This window comes from Diceros bicornis, chromosome 8, assembly GCF_020826845.1.
Source record: "Diceros bicornis minor isolate mBicDic1 chromosome 8, mDicBic1.mat.cur, whole genome shotgun sequence".
In the NCBI taxonomy this organism is placed as follows: domain Eukaryota; kingdom Metazoa; phylum Chordata; class Mammalia; order Perissodactyla; family Rhinocerotidae; genus Diceros; species Diceros bicornis.
This window is the reverse complement of record NC_080747.1, coordinates 8,384-34,542: the sequence shown is the minus strand read 5'-3', so window position 1 is coordinate 34,542 and position 26,159 is coordinate 8,384. Positions and strand designations below refer to the sequence as shown.

At 47.8% G+C, this 26,159-nt stretch overlaps 1 protein-coding gene across 7 annotated transcripts in view; it reads right to left on the bottom strand.

Annotated features, from left to right (window-relative positions):
* PIGG (phosphatidylinositol glycan anchor biosynthesis class G) overlaps window positions 1-25,860 on the bottom strand; it is a 39,696-nt gene extending 13,836 nt beyond the window's left edge. For 2 of the 7 annotated variants that reach the window (XR_009220910.1, XM_058546469.1), the window contains exons 1-8: window positions 25,630-25,860; window positions 24,543-24,748; window positions 17,837-18,046; window positions 16,301-16,489; window positions 15,247-15,388; window positions 6,457-6,669; window positions 1,807-2,024; window positions 1,175-1,456 (exon numbers count right to left, since the gene is read on the bottom strand). Coding sequence is in view for 6 of the 7 variants with exons in the window: in XM_058546469.1 (XP_058402452.1) it covers window positions 1,175-1,456; window positions 1,807-2,024; window positions 6,457-6,669; window positions 15,247-15,388; window positions 16,301-16,489; window positions 17,837-18,046; window positions 24,543-24,748; window positions 25,630-25,783 (1,614 nt within the window). In the remaining variant the exon portion in view is untranslated. Of the gene's footprint in view, window positions 1-1,174; window positions 1,457-1,806; window positions 2,025-6,456; window positions 6,670-15,246; window positions 15,389-16,300; window positions 16,490-17,556; window positions 17,640-17,836; window positions 18,047-18,584; window positions 18,651-24,542; window positions 24,749-25,629 lie in introns of those variants that run through there. The other 5 variants (XM_058546470.1, XM_058546471.1, XM_058546473.1 and 2 more) reach the window with 5 other exon arrangements.
* Between the last annotated feature and the right edge of the window lie 299 nt (window positions 25,861-26,159).

Genomic DNA, 26,159 nt, shown 5'->3' with positions numbered 1-26,159 from the left:
TGCCAGAGCTCAGAGAGCTCGCCTGCCAACCCCTGGACCCAACTCTCCATGCACCATTCTTGCCTTCTTGGAGCCAGTTCCTGCTAGTTGAAACCGAAGAACCCCAAGGATATATTCCACCAAACCAGACATCTAATTTCTCCATGAATTTTCCAGAAATTCAGAAAGTTTCCACTAAAACGGTTAATTCTATTGAAATGGCATCACAGTACTATCTCTTAAATACACCAACCTAAAGCATTTAAAATGAAAGATGAGGACTCAATGATTGTCATTTGATAACTACTCGATATTTATTCTATTTATCATGTGCCGCTAGTATACAACACACAGAGATCCCCTGAACCTAGTTAGGCCCCGGAGAACAAATCAAACGGCTCTAGGGAACCTCTGCTCTAACGGGGGGGAGCACCGTGTCATCGACAACACGGACATGTGGGAACAGGCATCTGGCGGCCCCTGTCACAAGCGGGCTGCACTGGGGGCCTGGAGTCACTGCACCGGGTCCCTCGGGCCCTGGGCACCGTGGACCAACTGTGACTGCCACCTCTTCCTCGCCGCCCTGCCACCACAACCAGCCAATGAATGAAGGTGTCAGAGGTCTAGGAATTCTAAAGGAAAACATCAGTCTTGAAAAGAAAACTGTACTTTACAAGGCAGAACGATTCCTAAGGAGGGCAGGACGAGGACAGGGTCCAAGCCCCCTTCTGACCTTCCTGGGGTGTCTAAGGAGTTGACTGAAATGGTCTTCCCTTGGCTGCAGCACAAACACCTCTTCTGAGAGATGCTCTGATTCACGCAATCCCCCGTCAGCCAGTTGCCTATGCACCTGTGACCAGCAGCTCTGTACCGTCCCCTGTGTTACAGTCACAGGGACCTTGTCTGTCCAACTAAGAAGTAAAGCTTGTGATCTGACAGCCAGATCTGAGTGTCTGAAGCTGGGATGCTCAGGGCCCCGGAGACGGGCTGCTCTAAGCACTTTCTCGTCGGCCCACTCTAAGCAATTCCTCGTCGGCCCCTCTGAAATGTGGGCTCCTTTCCTCGGCTCCCGCCAGCACTGTGCCTGGTACACACCAGGGTTTTAACCAATGTCTGATGAACGAAAGATCGTCTGAAATAACAAAAAATGGCCCATCCAGAAAGACAGTGGCATAGTCACAGGAACCAGACTCACCTTACTCAGAAGCTTTCCATCAACAAACACCTTGGTAAGAGCAGATACGACAGCGCAGAGCAGTGCAGAAATCAGCATCATCACTCCACCTGCCGTCAGCCACGAGAGGCTACAGAAATAGCACGAACTCTCGGCTGAGGTGCACATGATGACATGAATGGCCGAAAGAACCAGGAATGTCAAATAGAAGAGCAGAGAAAACACAGGTGACAACAGGGGAACCTCCAGCTCAGCCTTGTTGCTCAGTGCTTGCGGGGTGCTGAGCAGGAGCAGGGTGAGAACCTGGAACAGGAACACGACAGCAGTGAGCACAACTGCTGGGCTTGGGGAAGCCTACTTAGAAAAAGCCCATCTCCCGAACTTGTGTCAGCTGCTCAGACAGCGGAAACAGAAGAAGAAAGCCCCATCAACACTACTTCTACTGAACTGTCCAGAACACACGTCTGCAGCAACGTGGAGCGGAGCTACCTGACACCTGACAGTACTTGTGGACACAAAAGGAAAGAGTTCAACAAACAAGAAAGCTCCTATTTTTCCCTTTTTAGAAACATGGCTTTATATATCTTTAAACTATAATATTCTGGCTGAGTTATCTAATCAGTTTAACAGCTGAGCCACACAAGCGCCCGTACCTCCAAAACCACGATGGTCCCCACCGCCATCGAGTAGACATCATACTGGGCCACTTGTCTGCTCAGGGACAGGCTCAGGGTCTTCAGGGCATCCAAGTACTGCTTGCGAACCTTGGTTCCCAGGTTGAAAAGGACTTCTGAGTTATTTTCCTCCAAGTACAGTCTGATCCAGTTCCCATGCAACCTCTCTGAGATTTTAAACTGCTCAAATCCAGGCTCTAACAAGAAGAGAAAAAGGTCACATGCATATCATGGACACACACACACACACGTATAATTTCAAAGTATTCAGTTATTCACGGTATGCGGTGAAGACTGATACCTAAGGAAGATGAACTATTCCTTGGGAGGGTGGTCAGCAATACTTTCAGGAAACTAACAGCTGATGATACTTTGCATCCTCTGACATCCTTGCTGCCCGCCAGCCTGCCATGGCCCTTGGCACGTTGCAGCACAACGTGGACAGAAGTGTCTACTCGCCACTCTGTCCCTCTCTGGACCTGGCCTTACCTCCTCCTCCCCTTCTCTCTCTGTCTCTCTCCACTCTTTTCTTCTTCAATTCGCAATATGAACACAACCCAGAAATGCATTACATTAACAGGCCCTGTTTTACAGAATCTTTCCGGCACTCATGCACTGTGTGAGGACTGGGCGGGCAGTGGCCTGACACCTTCTCCGCCGTGTCCACTTCCCCATTGTAGGCTGGCCCTTCTGGCCTTCCACTAACGGCTCCTATCTTTGACCAGCTTCCCTTTTCCACATGTCCTCCTTGGAAAGGAATGCAGTCTCCTGGCCCTTCCTGCCATGACACTGAGCTATGTTTCCAATGCCAATGCCCAGCTAGACAATCCACCCCCGATGCAAAGCCAGTACTGGCGGAACAGCTCCTGGATGCGGCCCAGCCCCAGCTGCTGCTGGGTCCCCTTTTGGGACGGGAATGTGTGCTGCCCAAGGTCAGGGGGCTAACCTCCTTCCTTTCAGAGCTGGACCAGCCTTACTTTTGACTTGACTGGTCTGCAAAGCAAGAACTTCCTTTCCGAGATTCCTTGGTGTTCAACATGCCCTTCCTTGGGGCCGGCCTGGTGGCACAAGCAGTTAAGTGCTCACGCTCCATTTCAGTGGCCCGGGGTTCGGAGGTTTGGATCCCGGGTGCACACCAACACACCGCTTGTTGAGCCATGCTGTGGCAGCATCCCATATAAAGTGGAGGAAGAGGGGCACGGATGTGAGCTCAGGGCCAACCTTCCTCAGCAAAAAAGAAAAAAAGAGGAGGATGGGCATTGGATGTTAGCTCAGGGCTGATGTTCCTCAGCAAAAAAAAAAAAAAAAAAAAATGCCCTTCCGACGCCCAGCAAAGCCATTCGAGGGGCCTTGGCCCTACCCACTGGCAGTGTGCCCACCTCAGCTTTTCCCCATCATGACCAGGACAGAACCCGTGCCACCTGTCGCACGCTGCCCAGCATCCTCGATGCACGACTCCTGAGCACAGGCCCAAATGGCTACGCCTGGCCATTGCTGCTGGCACCAACTGACTTGTCCCAAGCACTGGTGGCCAGCACAACACTAAGCCCCTCATTCTTGTCCTCTCCTCGTGACCTAGAGACAGGGACGATTACTATGCTCACGCCAGAGAGGAGGCAACTCAAGACACCAGCTCACAGACTAGTGGGTGAGCTAGGATCTACCTCAGGTAGTCTGGATCCATGCAGGCATGCTTATTGCTACACTCGACACCCAGAGTCACAGACACCAGGGGCACCTGTGTCTACACCCCACCACCCAGAGTCACAGAGACATGGAGCACCTGTGTCTACACTCGACCACCCAGAGTCACAGAGACATGGGGCACCAGTGTCTATACCCCACCACCCAGAGTCACAGAGACATGGGGCACATGTGTCACCCATTACCCAGAGTCACACACATGGGGATGCCTGTGTCTACACCCCACCACCCAGAGTCACAGACACATGGTGGCACCTGTGTCTATACCCCACCACCTAGACTCAATACACATGGGGCACCTGTGTCTACACCCCATTAGCTAGAGTCACAGAGACATGGGGGACCTGTGTTTACACCCCATTACCCAGTGTCACAGACACATGGGGGCACCTGTGTCTACTCCTCTCTACCCAGAGTTATGGAGACATGGGGCCCCTGTGCATGCATCCCAACAAACACCCACTGAGCACTGACTACATGCTGTGTGCAAAGAGGTACAGTCCCCGCCTGCTTGGGCTTGTGATCCAGTAGGGTTCCCACCCATATGTATAATGACAAGTTGTGGAAAATGCTATGGAGGAAAAGTAGAGGGACTAATGAGACACTTCTGGTAATGGAGAGGGAACTGACTAAGACGGGTTGAGGGTGGGGGACAAGGAAGTTGTGACATTTTAAGCTGAAACGTAAAGGATGCCCAGGAATTAAGCAGGTGAACCTTGGGGAAAAGCATCTAGTCAATGGGAATGGCACACGCAAAGGTCCTGAGGTGAGAAAGCCCATCCCAGTAGAACTGAAGAGTCACATGAGCGATGGGCTAGGTTGCATCAGACTGGGCCGGAGATCACAGAAGCCTTAAAACCTATTTTATTGTCAGACGTGTACCCAGTTTTGTTTCAGGAAACACAATCACTGGGGTATAGACCAAGGGTGCCCCAGGGGTGTAAGCCCCAGGAATGCTTTCTCCTTCCAGGGACTGGCCTACGTTCATTTCACAGGCTCATTTCTGGCCACATCCACTGCAGTGCTCAATTCTCCCTACACTGCTCTTCCTGAAATAAGCCAACAATCCCATTGCTTTTTTGTTTTTGTTGTCTTTATCAGTTGTTAGTATAGGAAAATGACACAAATTACCAATAACAACAAATTTGCAAAAGCTACCAAGCTCATAAGTTATTTTGAAAAAAACAAAAATAAAGTAACAGTTATCTCTGGTCTGGACTGAAATGTGCACTGTGGCCAGGCGTCACCTTCGACGAAGTCCGGGCCATCTCACGGACTAAGAGCTGGTGCTCCCCAAGTTCTCCTGCCACTTAGGACATCTGGTTCCCAACCACTCCCTGCTGGCACCTCACGGTCAGCCTCCACCTCAGCACAAACGCATGGGTATTCCCTCTACGTGGTAGTACCCCACTATTTCAAGTAGGAAAAGCTGCCAACATCACATTAATGCTGCCGCAAACCGGGTGTCGACTTCCTCTAGATTCCCAAACTTGCCCCAGTCCCAGTGTCAAGCACGTTATCCGTGATGTGCCTGGATGGGTCAGAGTAAACTGTTTGAAACTATGGTGCTGGGAAGTGCGCGCTCCTGTTCCGGATCATTCCTACCGGCATATAAACACCTAGTTTCTCCCAGCTTAAAAACGAAAACAACATACCCCATCTTGGCCTCCCGTCCACTTCAGACAATAGTCCATTTCCATGCTCCCATGAGAGCTGCTGTGTCTGTCTCCAGTTCCTCATGGCACCCCCTCCAGCCAGGATTTCCCCACGTGAACTGCCCCTTTCAAAGTCACTGATAACCTCACTTGCCAGAGGAATAGTCAATTCTCAATTCCTCATTTTATTTTACCTTGAGCAGCATTCAACACAGCTGCTCACTTCCTCCTTCTTGAAATTCTTTCTTTTCTTGGCTTCTTTGACACCAATCCCCTCGCCCTGTGAGCACCCTGCCTTGCAAACTTGCTCCTCCTACAACCTTCCCCACCTCGGTAATGGTCACCCCATTCTTCCACTGTTCAGCTGAAAACCCCAGTCATTCCTTATGCCCCTGGTTTGCTTGTACCTTACATCCAGTGCATCAACAAATCCTGCTTGCTCTACCTTCAAAACAAACCCAGCATGCAACGCTTTGTCCTGGGTTCCACTGCCACAGCCTGGGCTCTCACACCCTCACCAAAGTGCCGGATCAGCCTCCTGACTCGCCCACAGCACAAGCCTGAGCCCTCCACGCAGCACCCGAGAGCCTTTGAAAATGGAAGCCAAAGATTTCAGGCTCTGCACGAAACCCTGCAGTAACTCCCCACCTAACTCAGAATGAAAGCTCCCCCTCCTATGCCTAAAAGGCCCTCATATCACTCTGACCTCATCTCCTTCGTCTTTCCCCCAGTTCACTCTGCTCCAGCCACTCCGGCCCCTGGTTGTTCCTTGAATGTGCAGGCATGTCCCCACTGCAGGATCCCGCGTCTGCCACCACACTCTGTCCCAGGCTCAAAGGCCAGGCCAGCACGGCCCTCACACACCTGCACTCCCTGCCCCTTCCCCGGTTCATCCTTTTCCTAAGGCGCTCATCACCACCTGAAATCTATCGCTTCTTCGTTTCCTCTCTCTCCCCGCCTGCAAGGTCACCTCCATGAGGGCAGAGCCCTTGTACTGCTGTATCTCCAGGGCTCTGAACAGTCCCCAGGCAAACAGGGACTTAGTGGAAAAAATTCAACATTTGTTGAATGAATGAATTTATGACAGACCTTGATTTAGATAATTGTATCTGCGGGTGTTGCTAATGGTGGTAGTCAGGGTTCTAAGAAAACAGGAACGCATCTGTATAGTCAGAGACCGATGAAGTGCACCCCACTAAACACCAGGAAAACGCTAGGCACAATGGAAACACACAGTCTAACAGACGTCAGCAACTGTTAACTGACTTACCTTTTTTATATGATGGTACAGTCTCTTGCAACAATTTGGCAAGCTGTACTGTATTTAAATGTAAAAACCTCAGTTGTTCTCGCATTGGTTTCCCTTCTATGGCTGGGAATAAGAGACTGCCTACACTGTTTTTTGGAATTGGCAGACCAAGCCCTATTGCCAGTGTTGCAGCCAAGTCAGTCTGCTGGACGTGCTCTGGACGTCTGACATCACCTGGAAAAAAGAAAACAGTTTAAATGACAGGCTCTGGGAGGTGTGTGACGTAGTCATTCTCCAAACTGACCTTCTGCAACTACTGTAAGTCAAATTCCCCTTCTCTTCAAACCATTCCCCGTAGATTTATACAGACAGCACCTCATTGTTTTTTACGTCCATAAATTTACTGAACACCCACCCTGTGTGGAGCACGGTGCCTTCCCTGAAGTAGTGTACAATACACAGGAGAGATACTAATGCAAGAAACTCAATGCCGTGTGATTTCGGAGTGTGGGGTGGGCACGCAGGTAGCAGGGAGCTCAGCAGACGCTGAGAGACAGTCACTTCGGCGAGGTCAACAGTCAACCCCCTGAACAAGGGTGAGGGCGGGATCCCTGGTGGCCCTGTTCCTCTGGATTCAGAGTGGTCCACGCAGCCCCACAAGAGAGGTGGATGCAGATGTCTCTGCAGCTCCCGAGCAGCAGCAGGCGCCTCTACTGGGGAAAGCGGGATGCGGCTGGGTTCAGCTGGGCTGAGTTCCATAACCATCTCTGACAAGCAAGACATCTGCCTACCGACGGCCTGAGCAACCAGAGTGCTTCAAGCCCCAGCAGTGGTCGGCCATACTACTAACTCCTGCCAGAATGGGCACGACATCAGGATGCTGGGCTCCGGCCCCTGCTCTGCTACTGTCCAGTGGGAGGCCCTGGACAAGAAACTCAGTTTTCTCTCCTGTAAAGAGAGCACTCAGCCCCCACACCCCAGAAGCCACAATGCAGGCCCGCAGGGAAGCCTATCCGGGAGAGGCGGCGCTCAGTGCGAGTCTCTTAGACACGCTGGGGTGAGTCTGTACAGGTTTTACTTTGATTGTGGTAATTTTGGGTTGCCTAGAATTTTTCTTTTAATTAAAAATTTGTTAATCTCTTCTTGACCAACCCCCTACTGATGGCTTCTGGGTTGTATTTAGAAAGAACTTTTACACTCCAACATTATTACTTGTTTTCTCCTAGTATTTTCTTACATTAAGTGCTCTGATCTGAAACAAAACAAAAAGCCCACCTTAAACTGCTTTGGGTACTGATGTGGTGGTGCTGGTGCTGTCACTCTGAGACCACTGAGGTCATTATGCGATACTCTAATTCTATCATAACCGGGACTGTCGACAACCAGGATTCTGAACTTGGGAGGAAGACAGTACAGATTTAAGGTTACTTTTACAGCAGTGAATGTGAATTGCAAGTATCCATACAAGATCAAGATCAATTTTATCTTAAAAAGATTTCCTTGCTTTGTCCAGAAATGATGACTAAGCCCGTATCCATGAGCACTGCTAGCTCTGACAGTGGTTCTCAAAAACTCCTTTCCACTGAAAGGAACCAGGGCACCTTGGAGAAGCAGCCGGTTCCAGGTCCAGGGAAGGAACTGTGCGTGAGAGGCTGGAATACCTTCTCAGACCAGACAGCAATAGAGCACTCAGAGATGCTGAGGTCTTTGAGACCTTAAGGTTGGAAGGACTCAGGAGCTAATCTGAAGATATTCCCACTGGCTAAAGATGGAACAATTTGAATATTAAAAAGAATAATATCTACAGTGAATTGAAACAAATAAAATATGCTTAAATCCATAAATACACAATGTTACTTAAAAAAACTAATTGGTCATAGCTGAAGCATGTTAGTGAACTCATTCACTGATTTGAAACTGGTAATTAAGTGGAAAGAATAAGCCATCATTTATCCAATCTCTTTTATGTAAATGGTACTGCTGGGTAACTAAAAAGTAGATGGGGATGAATTCTCTGTATAGATTTATTCTGGCTAGTTAATGAAAAAAAGAATTATAGAATTAAAATATCACTATTTGCAACCTCTAGTGAATCACTGGCCCTAGCTGGTCACCAACGGCTCCCAACATCACAATATAGCAGACAGTCAGACACCATGTACTTCCTGTTAGAAAGGAAGGTGCTTCCTTTTGCCCAAACCCACCAAACCAACGGGATATGAATCTGCTCGCACCTGCAGGCCAGACAGCATTTACAGGACGGACAGAGGACATATCAGCAGACAGTGCAGAGAGACTTCACAGACTCCACAAACAACCAGGTCTCTTCAATAAACAACAGTAAAATAAAAGAGGATTGGTGGAGACCTACAGATTAAAAGAGACTTAAAGAGACATATCAACAAATTGTAGTGCACAGATCTTATTTGGATCCTAATCCAAACAAACTAAAACAACTAGAGAGAGAGAGACAGACATTGAAATTTGAACACTGTCTATTTGATGATATTAAGGAATTAATGCTATTTTTTAAATGTGATAATGGTATCAAGATTATGTAAAAAAATAAAAAGAGCACATATCTTTTAGAGCCCTGCTTCCAAGTAACAAAGGAGAAGGCAGATGAGTGAGGCTACAGATGACATAAGATTGGCTATAACTGGCTGACAACCGTAGAAGCTGGGTGGTGGGCTTGGGGGCTTATTATACTATTTTGACTACTTGTATACGTCTGAAAATTTCCGTAATAAAGAGTCTTTAAAAAAGATTACAGTGCTTTGATCCGGGATTTATATTGGTTTAAAGAACGAGGTAGAGCCTCAGCATTATTTTTGTCCAGAAGGTTAGCCAGACATCCTAACATCACGTGTGGAATGCCGTGTCTTTTCTCAACTAATCTGAAATGCCACCTATGTCACCAAAGGCCCATACATACTGGGGTCTATTTTTGGCCTCTTGATTTTGCTCCATCGATTAGTGTGACTCGTTCTGGCCAGCACTAATTATTTTAATGATTGTAATTCTGTAATCCTAACACAGGCAGGCCACATTACAGAGGCAGTTTTATCCTGCAGCAACAGGAAGCCATTAAAGAATTAAAAGCATCTCAGAAGGCCATTCCTGCGGTCCAGCAGCCAGTGCTCCCCCACGTCACCACCTCTGCTGGCCCCCACTACCTGCTCTGCACAGCTGAGCCATCTTTTAAACATTCAATCAACAAACACTGACGAGACGTCCACTAGGTGCTGGGCGCTAGTCCAGGCTGGAGGGATAGAACAGTAAGACAAAATAGGCAAAGTGCCTCCCTTCATGGAGCTTCCATCGTGGGAGCAGGAAGTGGACAATAAAACAGACCTGCTCTGCCCTGTGTGGAGCTCCAGGAAGAGGCATGCTCTCCTTCCCAGACCCCCTGGCCCTGGACTGACCCAGATCTGAGCTTCTCTTACTGGGAGGTAAGGACTCTGGGGTGGGCAGTAGCAGGCTGGGCGTATATAAAATCACATGGTACACAATCCAAAATTGCTTATTCTCAAAATAATAAACACCTTAATATTTATTTTTATTAAAATATGCAATAAGAAATTTGCATGAATTGTAGGATAAAAACAAGCCTTCACAGAACTATCAGGAATGGTGGTGTGAGGAGCTCTCTGGACCTGCTCATCAGCAAAACAACATAACTAGTCAAAATCATAAAAATCACAACCACCACCACCACTTACAGCCTCTGGAAACCATCCAGGGGCATACAGCAAATGAAAAAATCTTTATTCAAGAAAATCTACTAAAACTTGGTAAGAGCAGGGGAGGCTGAGGCACTTGAGGAACCATGACTCACTCCCTCCCTCCCTTCCCAGCTCTGTGGGACAGAAACTCCACTCTGAGTGGGTGCAGCCAAGAACACAGGGCTCCCTCTCCCCCAAGCCTCCGGAGGGGCTCTGTGCTCCCCTGGGAGGGGCGGGCTTCCAGCATTGCTCATCCTCTGCAGCCACATGGTGCAAAGGCTCAATCCCAGGGAGTCGCTGGGAGCCCCCTTTTTCCAACCAGCACCACCCAGAGTCTCTACCCCAGGTACAACAGCCCTAAAATATCGGGGCCCACTCACCCTTACCCCAGTTTGCTTGCAGGGTGGAGGCTGCCCCCTGGGAGAAGCTATGGGAGAAGACCAGAGGATACTCCACAGAGCCCTGTGTGTAAAGCAGGGTGTCACTCCAAGAGAAGGGGACTGCTGTCTCCACCCACCACTAGGAACTGTGGCTCAGAGATTTTGCCTAGGGAGACAGACAGGCCAGAGAACAGAGCAAAGCTCCCCCAGAAGAACTGACATTCTTTGAAACAGAATGTGGGGAGTTCCAGCCTAAGGCTGCTCTTGAAAACAATGGAGATTCTGGAGGTAAGCAACTAAGAGGAGGCTGGAGGCTTCACGAGAGGAACAAGCTAAAACCACAGGCCAGCTAGAGGTTGATCAGAGAGCGCCAGGGAAAAAGACAGCTGAGCAGGGCTCTCCTGGGGTCAGAACAACTTCAAAGACTGGCCTCGAAAATGACCCCTGCAAAGGAGTCCAAATATAATGAGATTGGACCATGGAGCACATTTATTATAAGTTGTTGAAAATAAGAGAGCAGTCAGCTGGCAAGGAGTGGAGCCTAACAGCTGGCATCACAGCAACAGAGGCAGCAGCTTAGCAGAGCCACCCCAGAGAGAGACAGTCACAGGGCACCACAAAGACGCTGTCATCCCAGGGAGGTTGTGCCCCCACAGGAGCGACAGCAGAGACTGCACACTGTGGGGGAAGACGTCACTGAAATGGTCCAGCAAAGTCACCCAACAAATAAACCAGCAAACAACAATGACAACAGGCCCTGGAGGGGAGGGATCAGTGTCCAGAGTTGCTACAATATGTTATTTAAAATGTTCAGTTTTCATCAAAAACTATGAGCAATTATACAAAGAAACAGTAAAATCTGACTCAAACAGAAAAAAAAGTGGGCAACAGAACCTTCTGTGAAGGGCCCAGATGTGAGAGTTAATAGACAAAATCATCATACATACATTCAAAGAACTAAGGGAAACTAAAGAAGTAAAGGAAGGTGAGCCAATAATGTCTCATCAAATAGAGAGTATCAGTAAAGAGATAGAAACTATAAAAAAGAACCAAATGGAAACTCTGGAGTTGAAAAATACAGTAACTGAATATATAAAATATAATAAATGAAATGAAAAATTCACTACAGTCACTCAATGACAGATTTTGAACAGGCAGGAGAATCAGCGAATTTAAAGACAAATTGCCAAAAATTACACAATCTAAAAAACAGAAAATTTCCCGAATTTGATGAAAAACATTAATCTACACATCCAAGAAGCTCAATGAACTACAAGTTGGATAAACAGAAAATACATAGACACATTGTAATACAAATGCTGAAAGACAAAGATAAAGAGAAGGGAACCTATCAGATTAAGCTGATTTCTCATCAGAAACCACGGAGGCCAGAAGGCAGCAGGATAGCATACTCAAAGTGTTGGAAGAAAAAAGAACAGTCAACCAAGAATCTCACATCCAGCTAAACTATCTTTCAAAAATAAAGGTGAGATAAAGACATCCTCAGATTGAAAAAAAAAGACAGTTCATTGCTAGCAGACTTGCCTTACAAGCAATACTAAGGGCAGTTCTTCAGGCCGAAAGCAAGTGACTCCAGACGGTTATCTGGATCCACATAAAAAAATAAAGGTAACTAAACAATTATAAAAGACAGCACAAAAACATATTTCTTCTCCTGATTTAAAAAGCAATTATAGAAAACCATATACATATAATTATATTGTTAGTCTATAACATATAGAAATGTAATGTATTTGACAATAACAGCACAGAGGAGGTAGGTGGGGGCAAAGCCATACTGGAGAGAGAAAGTGACACCATATGAAAACATATTTCAGCACAAGAACTTGTTCACAAAAGTTCACAGCAGCATTATTCATAGTAGCCAAAAAGTGGAAACAACCCAAATATCCATCAACTGATGAATGGATAAATCAGTGGGGTCATCCACACAACGGCATATTATTCTGCAGCAGAAAGGAATGAAGTCCTGATATGTGATACAGTGGGGATGAACCTTGAAAGCACGATCCTGAGTGGAAGAAGTTAATCACAAAAGACCACACATTATAGGGTTCCTTGTATAGAAAATATCCAGAAGAGGCACATCTCTAGAGACCAAAGGATGAATGGTTACCCGCAGCTGAGGGTGGGGTGGGCAGATTACCGGTTGGGGGAAGTGGGAGTGCTGACTGTGGAGGTGACGAAATGCCCTAAAGTTGATATTGATGATGGCTGCCCAACTCTGAATGAACTAAAAGCTGTGCAGTCCTGGCTCATAAAATGAGCACAATGAGAATACAGAATATAACTATTCTTAAAACAAACAAAACCAGGGGGCCACCCTGGTGGCACAAGTGGTTAGGTGCATGTGCTCCACTGCGGCGGCCCAGGGTTCGCAAGTTCGGGTCCCTGGAGTGCACCGATGCACCGCTTGTCAAGCCATGCTGTGGTGGCGTTCCATATAAAGCAGAGGAAGATGGGCATGGATGTTAGCCCAGGGCCAATCTTCCTCAGCCAAAAAAAGAGGAGGATTGGCATCAGATGTTAGCTCAGGGCTGATCTTCCACACACACAAAACCAAACAAAACCAAAAATTCAGAGCCAACTGTTCACTGAGGTCAGCTGTCTGAGCAGCCCTTGCCGGCAGTCTACATGCAGCCGCCCGGCCCTTCCTGGCTTTGAAGATGCAGTCAGGCCTCCCAGGGAGGAGATTCTTACATACTCATCTTAAAGATGAAACATCAGCACTTAAAACAATAACCCTAACATTCCTATAATATGAAAATGTCAGTTTAGTTGTCTCTTTTCCTCCCCAGACTACAGGCTCCCTGAGGGTGAATGTGTCCATGATGCCCAGCATGGTGCCTGGCTTACCACAGGTGCTCAGTACACCTGTGCTGGACAGATGGTTGGATGGACGGATGGATGGATGGATGGAAAGGGTGTTTCTGGTGTGGGGTTCTCACTCAGGTAGGTGAGCCACATGGGATCTTGCTTTGGGTATGCAGTGTGGGAAAGCTGGGTGTAAAAGGCTGGTGCTCTGGTGGGTACTGCCCACATTCACTGGAAGACAGGCTCCAGCTGGTCACCTTGAAAGGCTCAAGTTACAAAAGCCAATAACTTATATCTTAAGTCCAAGAGGAGGAAGTGCGGTAGAAAGACAGAAGGAAACAGGTGGAGGTTCTTCTCCGACCAGTCCTCGCTCAAGTGGAAAATTCATTCATTTGACAAGTATTTCTCGGCACCCGTTGCATGCCAGGTAGTCTAGGCCCGAGGCATATAGTGATGAACCCAACAGACTTGGTCCTGCCCAGCTCCAGCTTAAAGTGCAGTGAGAGGGCAGGTATTACAGGAATCACACAAGCAGGCCTGTAATTACAAACCATACTAGAATGATGGTAGAAAGCATCAGGTGCCATGAGAGTAACAGAGGGAATGTAATTTAGCTTTGTGGGTGAATGAGTGACATTAGCTGAGACCAAGGATGAGTGGACGAGCAGGCTGAGGAGCTGAGGAGGCCAAAGTGGGGGCACGTGAGAAAGAGCTTGTCACTCGGAGGATCTGTCACATAGGATTTTTACTTTATCTTAAGTTCAGCTACTGAAAGGTTTTGTGTATGGGAGATTGGGGCTGGTCTGGAATGTGGGGAGCAAGGGAGAAGGAAGATCAAGGGGGATACCCAAGTTTCCAACTTGAAGAACCACCGAATGGTGTCGTTTGCTGACAGGGAAATAAGGGAGGGCAGATTGGATGTGAAGTTGTCACGTCTGCTTTGTCTGTGGGAGATCCGAGTGGAGGCATCACAGAGGCAGCTGAGTAGACAGTCTGGTGGCTGGAAAAGAGGAGACAGCTAGAGGGATAAATGTGACCGGTGTGAGCCTATTCATGGCAGTGAAAACCTGGAAGTGGATGAGATCATCTCAGGAGTGAATGTAGAATGAAACAAAGAGGCAGTCCAGAACAAAGGGCCAGGGCACGGAAGCTAAGCCAGCAAAGAGGACCAGACAGCAAAGTGAGACAGAGGAGGAAAACCAGACAAACGGTGGGTTCCAGAACCATGGGTTGGCCGTGATGAACAGGCCTAAAGGATCACGTGAGAGGAACCCAGAGTGTACACACTGCAAATAACCAGCCAGCTGACAGCAAGCATGCTGTAAAGCACGTTGAGGAGGCAGAGGCCAGGCTCAAATGGATGGCGAGGGAGAAAGGGCGGGCGGCTGTGAGGGAGGCTGGTGCGGGTCCGAGGGGCCCGTGTGTATTTGGGGTGGAGAGCTGGGGTGTCTTAATGCAGACAGATGGGCCCTCTCTGACTGGTCCCATGACTCTTGTTGACATTGCTATGCAATATAGTTTCAAATAATGGATACTTTTTAAAAAGTTTAATTATTAGTGTTTCAGTTCATATATGCAGTTCAGATGTCTCTAAGCTACTGGCAATTTTTATTAACAGTTTCAGATATCCAGGCAGTGGCATTCACACAACAAAATTCCCACAAACAATATCTGTATTTTAAGAATCAGGGTAAGAAATGTGAACTCCAAACCCTGACCACCCTTCGCCCCATTCATTTTCATTCTCTCGGTGCTCAGGAAACTGCAGACTTACACAGCTTCCAAAAAATGGTTTTAAAATTAAAATCAGACTATCGAAAATAGAGAAATAAAACATAGTTTCAAAATGTTAAACATTCCTAAATTCTCACCAGGTTTCCTTTCAAATGCAGAACTGATTAAGATCAGAGGGGTGTTCACCTCCTCCATGGAAGAGGCCCCATGACTTCCTGTTTCAGACATGCCGTGATCCCCACAAAGAACCAGCAAATTGGGTAAAAGAGTCTCTCTCTCCTATAAGGCAAAGGAGAAACTTCAGTAGCATTCAGACTGAGAACACATGACCTTGTTAAGAAAACAACTTTAGATTTAAGCGTTACTTTATAAATAGCAGCTCTTTCTAAATGAGTTAGATTTTTTACCTATGAATTTATAGCCAGATGAAAGTTCAAGGTCAAATACCGTCATAAAGAAAACAAAAAGAATCGTATGGAGGTCAGAGAGCACAGGAGGGTCATGTTCATGGCCTCTCAGGTCCCTTTGCCACTTCCAAGCTGTGAGAGCCGGAGCGCGTTACTCGCCGTGCCTCAGTCTTCTCATTTGTCACACAGAGCCGCCCCTCTGCCCCTGGGACTCTGCCTTGCCTTTGCTGCTGCTTCACCTGCAATGTACCCTCAGAGATGGCGCATCTGCCCCTCCCTCCCTTCAAGTATCTGCTCACATCTCACATGTCCTCAAGGACGACTGCTCTGATCATGTTGTTTAAAACTATGGCCTCTCAGATGCTGTTCCCTCCTCCTGCCTGACGTTTTCCTGTGGCACCAATCACTCTCTAGAATACCTATGGACTCATTTATTATGCTTCTTGTTTGTCCCTCCTGACTAGAAACCCCACAAATGCCCGGACAGGAACAGTGACAGAGAAGGAACAATGATCTAGAAGGAATTCAAGAGATATTACTGGATGGACAGTGGACAGGTAGAGATAAGAGCCGCTCCCCTACAAGGCTGCTGGGAGACTGAGGCAGCGCAGGTGAATGTCCAAATGATGGCAAAACGGTGCCCAGCACGTGGCATGTGCTCTGTTTGAGAAGGCTGAGTGATGGCGGATGTGACTTCACATAAGGCAACCTGAATTCACTTTAGGAGCTTTCTTCCTTCTAGGAAACAGGCACCGTGACATTCTAGCACCACAGTGCGCCTCACCTCTGACAGCAGCGAGGTGTGGATCTTCATCAGGATGCTGTCCATCTCGTTGAGCTTGCGCCCGATCAGGGGGCTGCTGGGCCCGGAAACGTGGCCGATGTGGTCCAGCCCGAGGTAGTGGAGGATTAGCACATCCCAATCCCCTCTTTTTAATGCTTTATCCAAATGCCTTGTAACATTCTCATCCACCTTTAATGGGGGAAAAGAACATATGAATAATTCCCCTAACTTCCCTTGATCCTGACTCTCCAGGGAAAAGTGACATGCTCATTTTAAAATGTAGGGGTTTATTTTAGGTAACAGGACTTAATGAGAGTTCGAAAAAAGCAAAAAAAAACAAACAAAAAAAACTGTCATAAAAAAATTAAAGAAACATTAGCATTAGATTAAGTTTCACTAATATCGTTTTAATGTCTCTAGGTTACAGATAGAACATATTATACAGCTAATTTAAATGAGCAAGGGTTGTCCTGACAAAAAAATTCTGTGGGATCACTACTGGGGCTTAATTAAAGCTGAGCAGATGACGAAGTTACTTAGTGTCAAGTTGTTATGAGGTAACTAAGGGCTAAAGGCAGTTAGCTAAGACAAGACAGTACCCAGACTTCAAGTAACGAGCAGGGTGAAGCTGAGGGCATCTATGTGTGTCCCAGGAGAAGGCTGTTCTGGGAGGAAAGAGACACAGCCCTCAGTGATTAGCCACCAGCCTGGTCAGCCCTGGCCCTCAGCTGGCCCACCTCCCTCCCACTGAAAAATCTACCACAAAGAGAAGTGTTTCTGAGTGATTGTACACAGGACGGGAAAACTCAGTCACTGCTGCACAGTAACTGCTGTGTCTGCACAGGTCACCTTCAGCCAAGGGTCTCAACGTAAGCAGGACAGCAGATGTTCCACCAGGCCCAGCAAACTGAGAGGTGCGGGTGATGCAAGGCCATCCTCCCCAATGCCAAGCTCAGACATATGAGTGTGCCTCTGCCCTATGGGGCCTTCCTCTGCCCCAGGGTCAACTTCTAACTATGGGTCTAATCATGCTCTTTTCCTTGTTGGACACCACACTCCCAGCATGGGCCGATGCCCCTCAGGACTGGGCTCTGCCTAGCTCACCGTCTGCCCTCACACCGCCCCACTTGGGGTGCCACCCCACTCGCAGGAGAACCAACAGCCTTGAGAATTCCAGGCAGGCTGTGGAATCCTTGGGCTCTGCCTCATACAGATGCTGCCACCCCATTCTGTCCACTTGGGAAGTCCCCACTCACCTGTCAAAACTCAGCTTAAATGGCTCCTTGCTGAGAAGCCCTTCCTGATCCTCTGGACCCTGTCACTGGGCGCTCAGCTGTTCTAGGCTTTGGTCTCCAGAGTACTCTGCTCACACCTGCACCAGGGTTTATGTCCCTGGGTTGCAACCAATCATGTAAATGAACAATTTTTACAACCTCTCCATACTACTCCCAACACAGAACAACGTTGTCTGTCACTAAGTAAGAGGGTACCGGGCTCTACCTAGTAGGACATATTTTTCTTATTTAAAAAACTGACCTCTGTATAATCCGACACAAAATATGAGGTTGTTCCATCATACTCCACAAAATGCTTAGGAAATAACTTCATCCATGTTTCATCTCCATAAAAGATGATTCTTTTCCCAGCTGCTTTTGCCTGTGCGATCACGTTGTCTTCCAGCAGTGCAGGAGAATTGAGGTTCCTAACAACATCGATGAAGCCGGGGAGGCTCCCTGTCATCAACGCCTGCAGGAGGAAACACTCAAGAATTGGACCACGGAGGGCTGGCCCCGTGGCCTAGCGGTTAAGTTTGGCACGCTCAGCTTCGGTGGCCCAGTTCAGTTCCCGGGCGCAGACCTACACCACTTGTCGGTGGCCATGCTGTGGCGGCGACCCACATAGAAAATAGAGGAAGATCGGCACAGATGTTAGCTCAGGGCTAATCTTCCTCAGCAAAAAAGAAAAAAAAAAGAATTGGACCATGGAATCCAAAGCATGGCATGGGAAGGGGTGCCAAAGATCATTTTACAGATGAAAGAGGCAAGCATAAAACTAGGGCACTCCCAATACTGGAGGCCAGATCAGTGTTAGCACAAAGCGGGAAAAGCCACAGAAAGATCCTGGGCAAAACCAGCAAAGTCAACGGTGAAGACTTGACCACGTCTCAGCCAATGAGAAGACAGAAGAGGCTGTCTGTAGCTGGACGGCGGTGGCCAGGAAAGAAGCTATGGGTTATGAGAACAGAAGCCAAGGGCAAAGTGTGGTATGCAATGAAAACACGAACCTGCGCATTCAGATCCACAGTCAGGTCTTCCCCCAGGCTTCCGATCTGCTCCGTGTGACAAGCAAACTCCACGTATGGACCTTACAACCCAGCGATTCTAAGGGCCACCCCTGAGGGAAAGAACAGCCTCTCACACACCTAGGGAGGAAAGAGGTCTCTAGGCACGAACTCGCAGGAAGTCTCACAGGAAACCGGCCCAGGGATGCTGGTGGGACACCCCTCATGCGGCACCATAATTTCTGGGAGGAGAGGGTGGGTGTGACATGTACTCACACCCTTCTGATATAGAATTAAGTCAACAACCTCCCTCACTTTAGCACAGAGTCTAAGAGACCATAGCAAAGTCACGGGTCTCCATGATTTGGAGTTATCTGACAACCCACGACATCCAGGGACCTGTGCAATGAAAATGAACAGGGATCTGGATAATGCCAACAGGCGTAATACTTTTGCCAAGACTTCTTTAACAGAAAATAAATGCAAATATGAATTAACTGGACTTCTGGAATGCCAGAGTGAGGAGCTTGGCAGACCCTCTCCCCCAAAAGCAATAAAACTGGATAGAACTGTCAAAAACAACCATTTTAGCACTTCGAAAACTGTTGTATATCCCCAAGGACATACAACAAATGATTATTAAATCTCAGTAAGAGTGTGAGTACCTGTGGTGTTTTAACATGGGCTGCTCCCCTGCCTCACCCCCAGCTCTGTGATGCAGGAGCCATGAGAACCAGGAGGGGCCCACGTGGTTTGGGGCTCCAAGGAAAAGTCCCACACCAGGGGTGTGATGAAAACAACAGGGAAGGCCAACATCACAGCTGCCTGAAGCTTCAATGCTGATTGTACTAAGAGACCAGCCCAAAATTTAAAAAGGGGATCTGGGGAATGAGATAGCTGTAGTAGACATCTGTAAGCTCCCATATATTCCTGGAATCTGGAAGCCTGCGTGCACACGTGGGACTGAGTGTACACTCAGGAGAGACCAGAGAGGGCCAAGTTACCTGTTCCTTCCAGCTGAACAGGAGGCCCTGCTCAAACAGAAAGTGAGAATCAAGCCAGACTCATAAACTGCCTGAACAGTGAGCATGTGGGCCAACCCACACATCAATCCCCTGCAAAGGGTGGAAGCCTTACCACATGGTGTGTTTAAGCACAACCTCTGACCAATCGTTGGCTAACCACTAAGCTATGCTGACCCAGGGGTGACCCTTAGGAAGACCGGCTTAAAAATAAAAAGAATTGAAAACAGAAAAAGAACAAGCAGAGACATCACTTACTGCACACTTGGGGGGAGACAGACTCTACAAACTAGTTCAGGCGAGTCACTACACAAACAAACAAAAGAGCAGTGACAACACCCACCACTCTTGGGTGGAGGATCAGAATCCAGAGTTGAGGTAGGGGTTGCATGGATATATACATTTGTTAAATGTCATCCACCGGACACACAAAAACATGTGTGCCGCACTGTATGAAAATTCTACCTCAATAAAGCTATTTTTCAAAATGTAAGCCTCTCTTACCCCAAAATTCTACTCCCTAAAGGTAACCAGTTACTTTTGGTGAGTATCCTCTCATACTTTTTTTGTGTATGTATACAATCAAAAATATACAAAGATACACATTTTTTATCAAAATGGTAACAAACTATATAAATAATTCTACAACTTGCTTTTTCCAACTAACAACATATCATGAACCTCCTTCCCCAGAAAACATACAGCTACTCCATCTTCTTTTTAACAGCTACAAAGTACTCCAGTGTTTGGATGCACAATATATTTAACCAAGACTGTTTTAAAGGACACTTATTTTAAAAAGCTTCCAATGGAAGCACCATTTGAGCTGTGAAGCGAGTGAGAAACCCCAACCAGACTGGACCGGGAAGGCCGCAACGGAGCTCCTGCCCCGTCACACACGTCAGTTACTTCAAACAGGAAGTACAACCCTTCACTACTGAGGGAAGATTTCTCTTCCGGCCCAGCAACAGCCTGGCCAATGAGAAACGCCACAGCTCAGCCAATGGGAAATGCCACAGCTCAGCCAATGAAAAACACTGCAGCTCAGCCAATGGGAAATGCCGCAGCTCAGCCAATGGGAAACGCTGCAGCTCAGCCAATGGGAAATGCCACAGCTCGGCCAATGAGAAACACTGCAGCTCAGCCAATGGGAAATGCCACAGCTCAGCCAATGGGAAACACCACAGCTCAGCCAATGAGAAACACTGCAGCTCAGCCAATGGGAACCACCACAGCTCAGCCAATGAGAAATGCTACTGCTCAGCCAATGAGGAACTGTTGCCGCCCTGAACTGTCACTCTCCCTCAATGCTCTTTCCTTTAGAACAGCCCCTCCCTCTCTCCCTTTTCTCTATAAAAGCAGCTCCTTCCGTGTTCTCTGGATTTGCCTGTGGTTCGCCAGAGCACGCACATCCTAAAGTACAATTCTTTTTGCTACTCCCGATTAACTCCTTCTGAGGATAAAATAACAGGTGAATTTGCTTTTTAAGTTGACAGAGCCAAGACCTGCAGGTCGAAGTGTTGTCCAGGTGAGGTGAGGTGGGGCTTTCCAGGGGGAAATACAGCAAACTGCAAAGACCCCAAGGCAGAGAGAGGGCAGCACGCTTGCAGAACTGAGCTATGTGTGATCTGTGTGGACGAAAGACATAGGAGGAGAGAAAGTAGCTCAGATGAGGCTGGAGGGGTAAGCAGGGGCAAGACCACACGGCCTCAAGGCCTGGGTTAGCAGGAAGAGTGTAAGCCTGGAGGGTTTTAAGAAGTAGAGGAGCACAACCTGGTTTGTGTCTGTATGGGATCTGGGCAAGAAGAGGTGCTCGGAGACTTTTACAGTCCAGGCTGGAGACCACAGAAGACTGGACTAGGGTGGTGGCAGTGGAGGTGCTGGCTCGGTCCAGTTACATTCACACCCACAGTATTAAGAACACCTGTTTACCTCATTTCTTGTGAAGAGTGGGTTATCATCAATCTTTAAATGTTTACAATGTGATAGACAACAACTGGACTTACAGACTGTTTAGTTAGCCTTGCTCTGATTCCTTGTAAAGTTAAAATTCTTTTCTTATGTTACTGGCCATTTCGATTTCTCCTTTCTGGATTTCTTTATATCCTTTGTCCAGTTGCCACTGGATGGTTGTCCTTGATCAGATTCTCTTTACATATCATGGGCTTAACATCTTGTTTGTTATGTCAACTGTAAATAATTTTTCCAGTTTATCATTTGTCAGTTGTCTTCGTGTATAACGTCCTTTGCCACAGAAAGGTTTTCTGTTTTCGTGTAGTTGAATCTGTCCATCCTTTCCTCTGGGGCTTTTACAAGGCACTTCCCTTCTTCTCACACTAGCTTGGGTTCCCACTGACATTTTCACAGAGGGCAGGGACTACTTGGTATACCCTTCACTCCAGGAAGCATGCAGGCAGCAACTGAGTTGCAGCAGGGAGTCCTAGGAAGTCTAAGTGAGAGCTCGAGTCTGTCACCTCCTTGGAGGTTTTCCCGTGGTTGCTGTGGCCTTGGGAACAGTAGTCTCTTGCCTTCTGAAAATTAAGGAGGGCTCTGCAGAGGCTACTGAAAGAGGATTTGACCTGGGCACCCTATTCTGCAGTACTGCTGTATAACACAGTGTGACCGGCAGAGGCTTTGAAACCAGGCAACATAGGCTTACGCTCGGTTTCTGAGGCCACTTGGGTGATTTTACCAATTGAAACCTGTTTCCTCATCTGGAAAATGGAGAAGACAGAGTGCCGACCTCACAAAGCCTAGCTCACAGGGCTGTTGTGAAAGTGCGTGAGATAATGCCTGCGTTCTGTACTCACTGCAGTCAGCGATCGGTAACTGCTCCTTATTATGACTATAAATTCCCTGATGAAAGGAAAGGCATTCAAAAATTAATTAACTAATTTTAGAAAGAAGCTACTGCAGGATCTTATCATGTGAAAGTGCTACCAGGGACATTAGTCTTGAGATGTTAAGACCAGTGTTTCACGACAATTGTATCAACACTTTGAGATTAACTAAGTCCCTGCCCTATCTGGTGGCAGGGAAGAGGACACACTCCTTAGCCAACACTACCCGATCCTACCAAATTCTAGAGCTGTGTGGACTTAACTCTAGTATGGACTTCCTGTTCTAGCTCCTCCCTGAGAGGGAATGAGGAGGAAGAACCTACAAAGGACTGAAAACAAAACAAAACAAAACACTGGTTTTGTGCAATGAAACAAACGGGCTGGAGACGAGAGGCCCTAAGAACGACACTGGTCAATGTGCAGGTCTGAATAGAACCTGGAGCCTGCACACTCAAACATTTTCTTACGTGTCAGGCCAGATTCCTAATAACACTTTTCCTACCAGAATGAAGGAGGAATGGGTTCCTTCCACACTTCTAATAGAACAGATAAAGAAATTGGTGTTCCTGAGGGTCAGGAGCCTGGATACCTTTCCTCCAGCTTTCCCAGGAATGGTCTCAGCAGAATGACCACTCCTGAGAGGCCATCTTTGAGCATCTTGACTAAAGGTGCCCTCTCCTGCTCCCCACAACTCTCTATCATGTTCTCTTCCTTGATTTCTTCCACAGCATGTATTGCTTTCTGAAACTATCTTGATTATTTATTTGTATACTTATGTATTTTCTGTCCCCTCAATTAGAAAGTAAGCTCCATGAAGACAGGACAGTTACTGTCTTGTTCTTTACTGAATCCTTCTTATCTAGAACAGTGCATGGTACTGAACAGAGCATGGTAGATGCTCAATAAATATTACCAAATGAAGGATACACCACATTCAAAAGTGGCAGAGAGAGTGGGAAACTCAAGAAGGCAAAGTCAGTGAAAGATGTGACATTAATCCCTTCAATCCAAGACTGTTTTATTCATCCAGTAAACATTTACTGAGTATCTACTAAATGCTGCCCCCAAGCTTTAAATCAGCAAGTGGCTCCTTCTCACCAAACAGTAAGGTGTCACATGATCAGCCACAGATGTAAGGCTCAACCAGAGACTTCTATACCATACTAGCATGCAATATATTCACAGACGAACATTTAAGCTCCTCTGTCTCTTTCTGTCCTCACCCTTCTAGTCCTCCTTCCAGTCTGAGTTTGAATGTAACTCTCAGACAGGCTTTTCTGACCCCTCAACCTACACTGAGCCCACCCCCAAGCAATGAGCATCATGTCCTGCTCTTCTTCATCATGCATTAATCACACTTTACAACTGCACGATTCAGTTGTATATGCATTTGTTTAATGGCTACGTCTCTCATTAGAGACTAAAAGCTCCATGAAGGCACAGATACTATTTTGCTCCAACTATATACCCGTTACAATGTCAGCATATAGGAGTTGCTCAATAGATAGTTCTTGAGCCAATCAATAAAGCTTCATTCTTTTCTTTACCCATAGTTCGTGGGTAAAGCACTATACACTTCAAAGCGACTCTCACTAGGCTGAACACCTGAAGGGGGTTTCTATAGTAGAAATAGTGATAACTGTCAAGGCCAGATCATGCTGGCTTGATCATTGTGTATACTACAATTTTGGACGAGTCATTTAATTTATCTGAGGTTGCTTCCTCATCTATAAAGTCAAGAGATTGCACTAGACAACCCTAAAGGTTCCTTCCAGGATTGTAACTGACCCACTGACAATTAAAGAAGAGAGCAGGTTGGCAGAAGGATGGTAACTCTTGGATGATCTTGCTCTAAATCCTTTATGCTCCCCATGAAGCATGAGTTTTGAATACTTGACGAGGGACACAGATCCTGGGTCTCAGCTCCATCCCAGCTGTGAGGCTTCTTCAGCATTATATTGCCCCAGCCAGGTTGATAGCACCAAACTAATTTCCATTTAGTTAAAATTGGGACTCCAAGTAAAAGGCTAGAGAAAGCCCCTCTAAACCTCCAAAGAAGTCAAACCATGATTTATAAAACATTAAGTCAAACTGTTTACCTTGATTCGAGGCATAGTAACAGTAGGTGGCTTTGCTTCAGCCACAAAACTGTGAGATGCTCCTTTTTCCACGAGATAAGTTGTGTAGGGCATAAATTTCACACCCTTTGAGCCAAATACAAAATCATCTCTCAAGGCGTCTATCAGCATAATAACAACTTTACTGAAGAGAGGTGGCGGGAGCTTGGTCCAGTTGGAAGTGGATCCTAAAAGTGTTTAAAAGAAAAAAGGAAACTGAATTTTAAACTTTATTTAGCATCCAAGCACCTTATACTCTAGTTTCTGCCTACTTTTCCAGCACATATCCTGTCATATCTACATATCTCAACCCAAAGAAAGAGGCCTGTTCTTGATAGACAGTGCTGGGAGCGGGAGAGGGTGAGGGTGAGCAAGCTCAGGGAGTCCCAGTTTTAAGTCGTGAATTGCTCTTAGCATGGTGAGGAGTACTGGAACAGGGGAGTCCCTTTGTGAGGGTCCCAGAATGTGACATTTAGGGAGCTTGACCTAAAACAGTGCTGCAAGTGGTGACGGGCGAGCATTTGCAAACTGTGTTTACAAAGCCAGCAGCTGGTATTGTGTGGACCTGGTCCAAAACGGGCAAGCCTTTACCTGGTATGTACTACCGGGTAGGTGAAGGCTAAGAAGAAGTCTACGCAGGGAATTCTTAACTACTGGGAATAAAGGGGTTTTGGAGGACTGTCATAGAAGAAAATGCGAGAGGGCAGCAGGAATCTTATCTGTTGTGTCCTATCGACGAAAAAGCGTCCCCAGAACAGAGAGTGACCCAAAGGCCTGCTCAGGGAAGGGGGTGTTACTGGATGAACAGAGCTGGGGAGAGGCGGGAGCCTTTGCGGTGGCCAGGGAGGATGGTCGACGTAGGGCTGGTAGGTGGTTGCCACAAGGTTGTAGGATACATAAAAACAGGCTGGAGCGGTAAGAAGGGGGCTCTTGATGATGGGGACCAGAATGGAAGAGGAGACCACTCGGGAGACCCGGGAAGAAGTCCGAGAGGCGGGGCTCAGAGGAGGAGGGTCCCCCAGGAAAAGGGGGGCCCGGAGAGCGGAGACGCCCGGGGAGGGGTCCGTACCAGCCGAGGGTTCGGGCGCTGGGGGCTCTGCTTGGTGCTTCGTCCCGGAAAAGGACCGAACGGGAGCCGGGAAGAATCCCCGAAGGAAGAGCACGACCCCGAGCACCTCGACCACTACGCAGCAGGCAGCGAAGGTCCCAGAGCCCAGCCGCATTGCGCCCACCACGATCCCAGCTCCCCGAGCGCAACGCAAGTCTCCTCCAGCTTCCGGCTCCAGGGAGCAACCTCTGAGCAAGCGCGAACTGACGGCGCTGACAGGTGCCGCTCCCGGTGTCGTCACGCCCGCCGGCGCGCCGGAAATACGCACGAACGGGGGGACGCTTCCGGGCGTTTGCTGGCCCTGAGCTCTGGGATCCTTTGCGCTTATTTCTGGAGTGCCCACGCCCGAATCCCCGCCCACCCGCGAGCCCCCGCCCCCGCCCACCTGTGAGGCTCTGCCCCAGCCCCGCGCCTACTCGAATCCCCGCCCGCCTGAGAGGCCCGCCCAGGCCCCGCCCGCCCCGCATTACAGGTTCAACTATGGCCTGTTC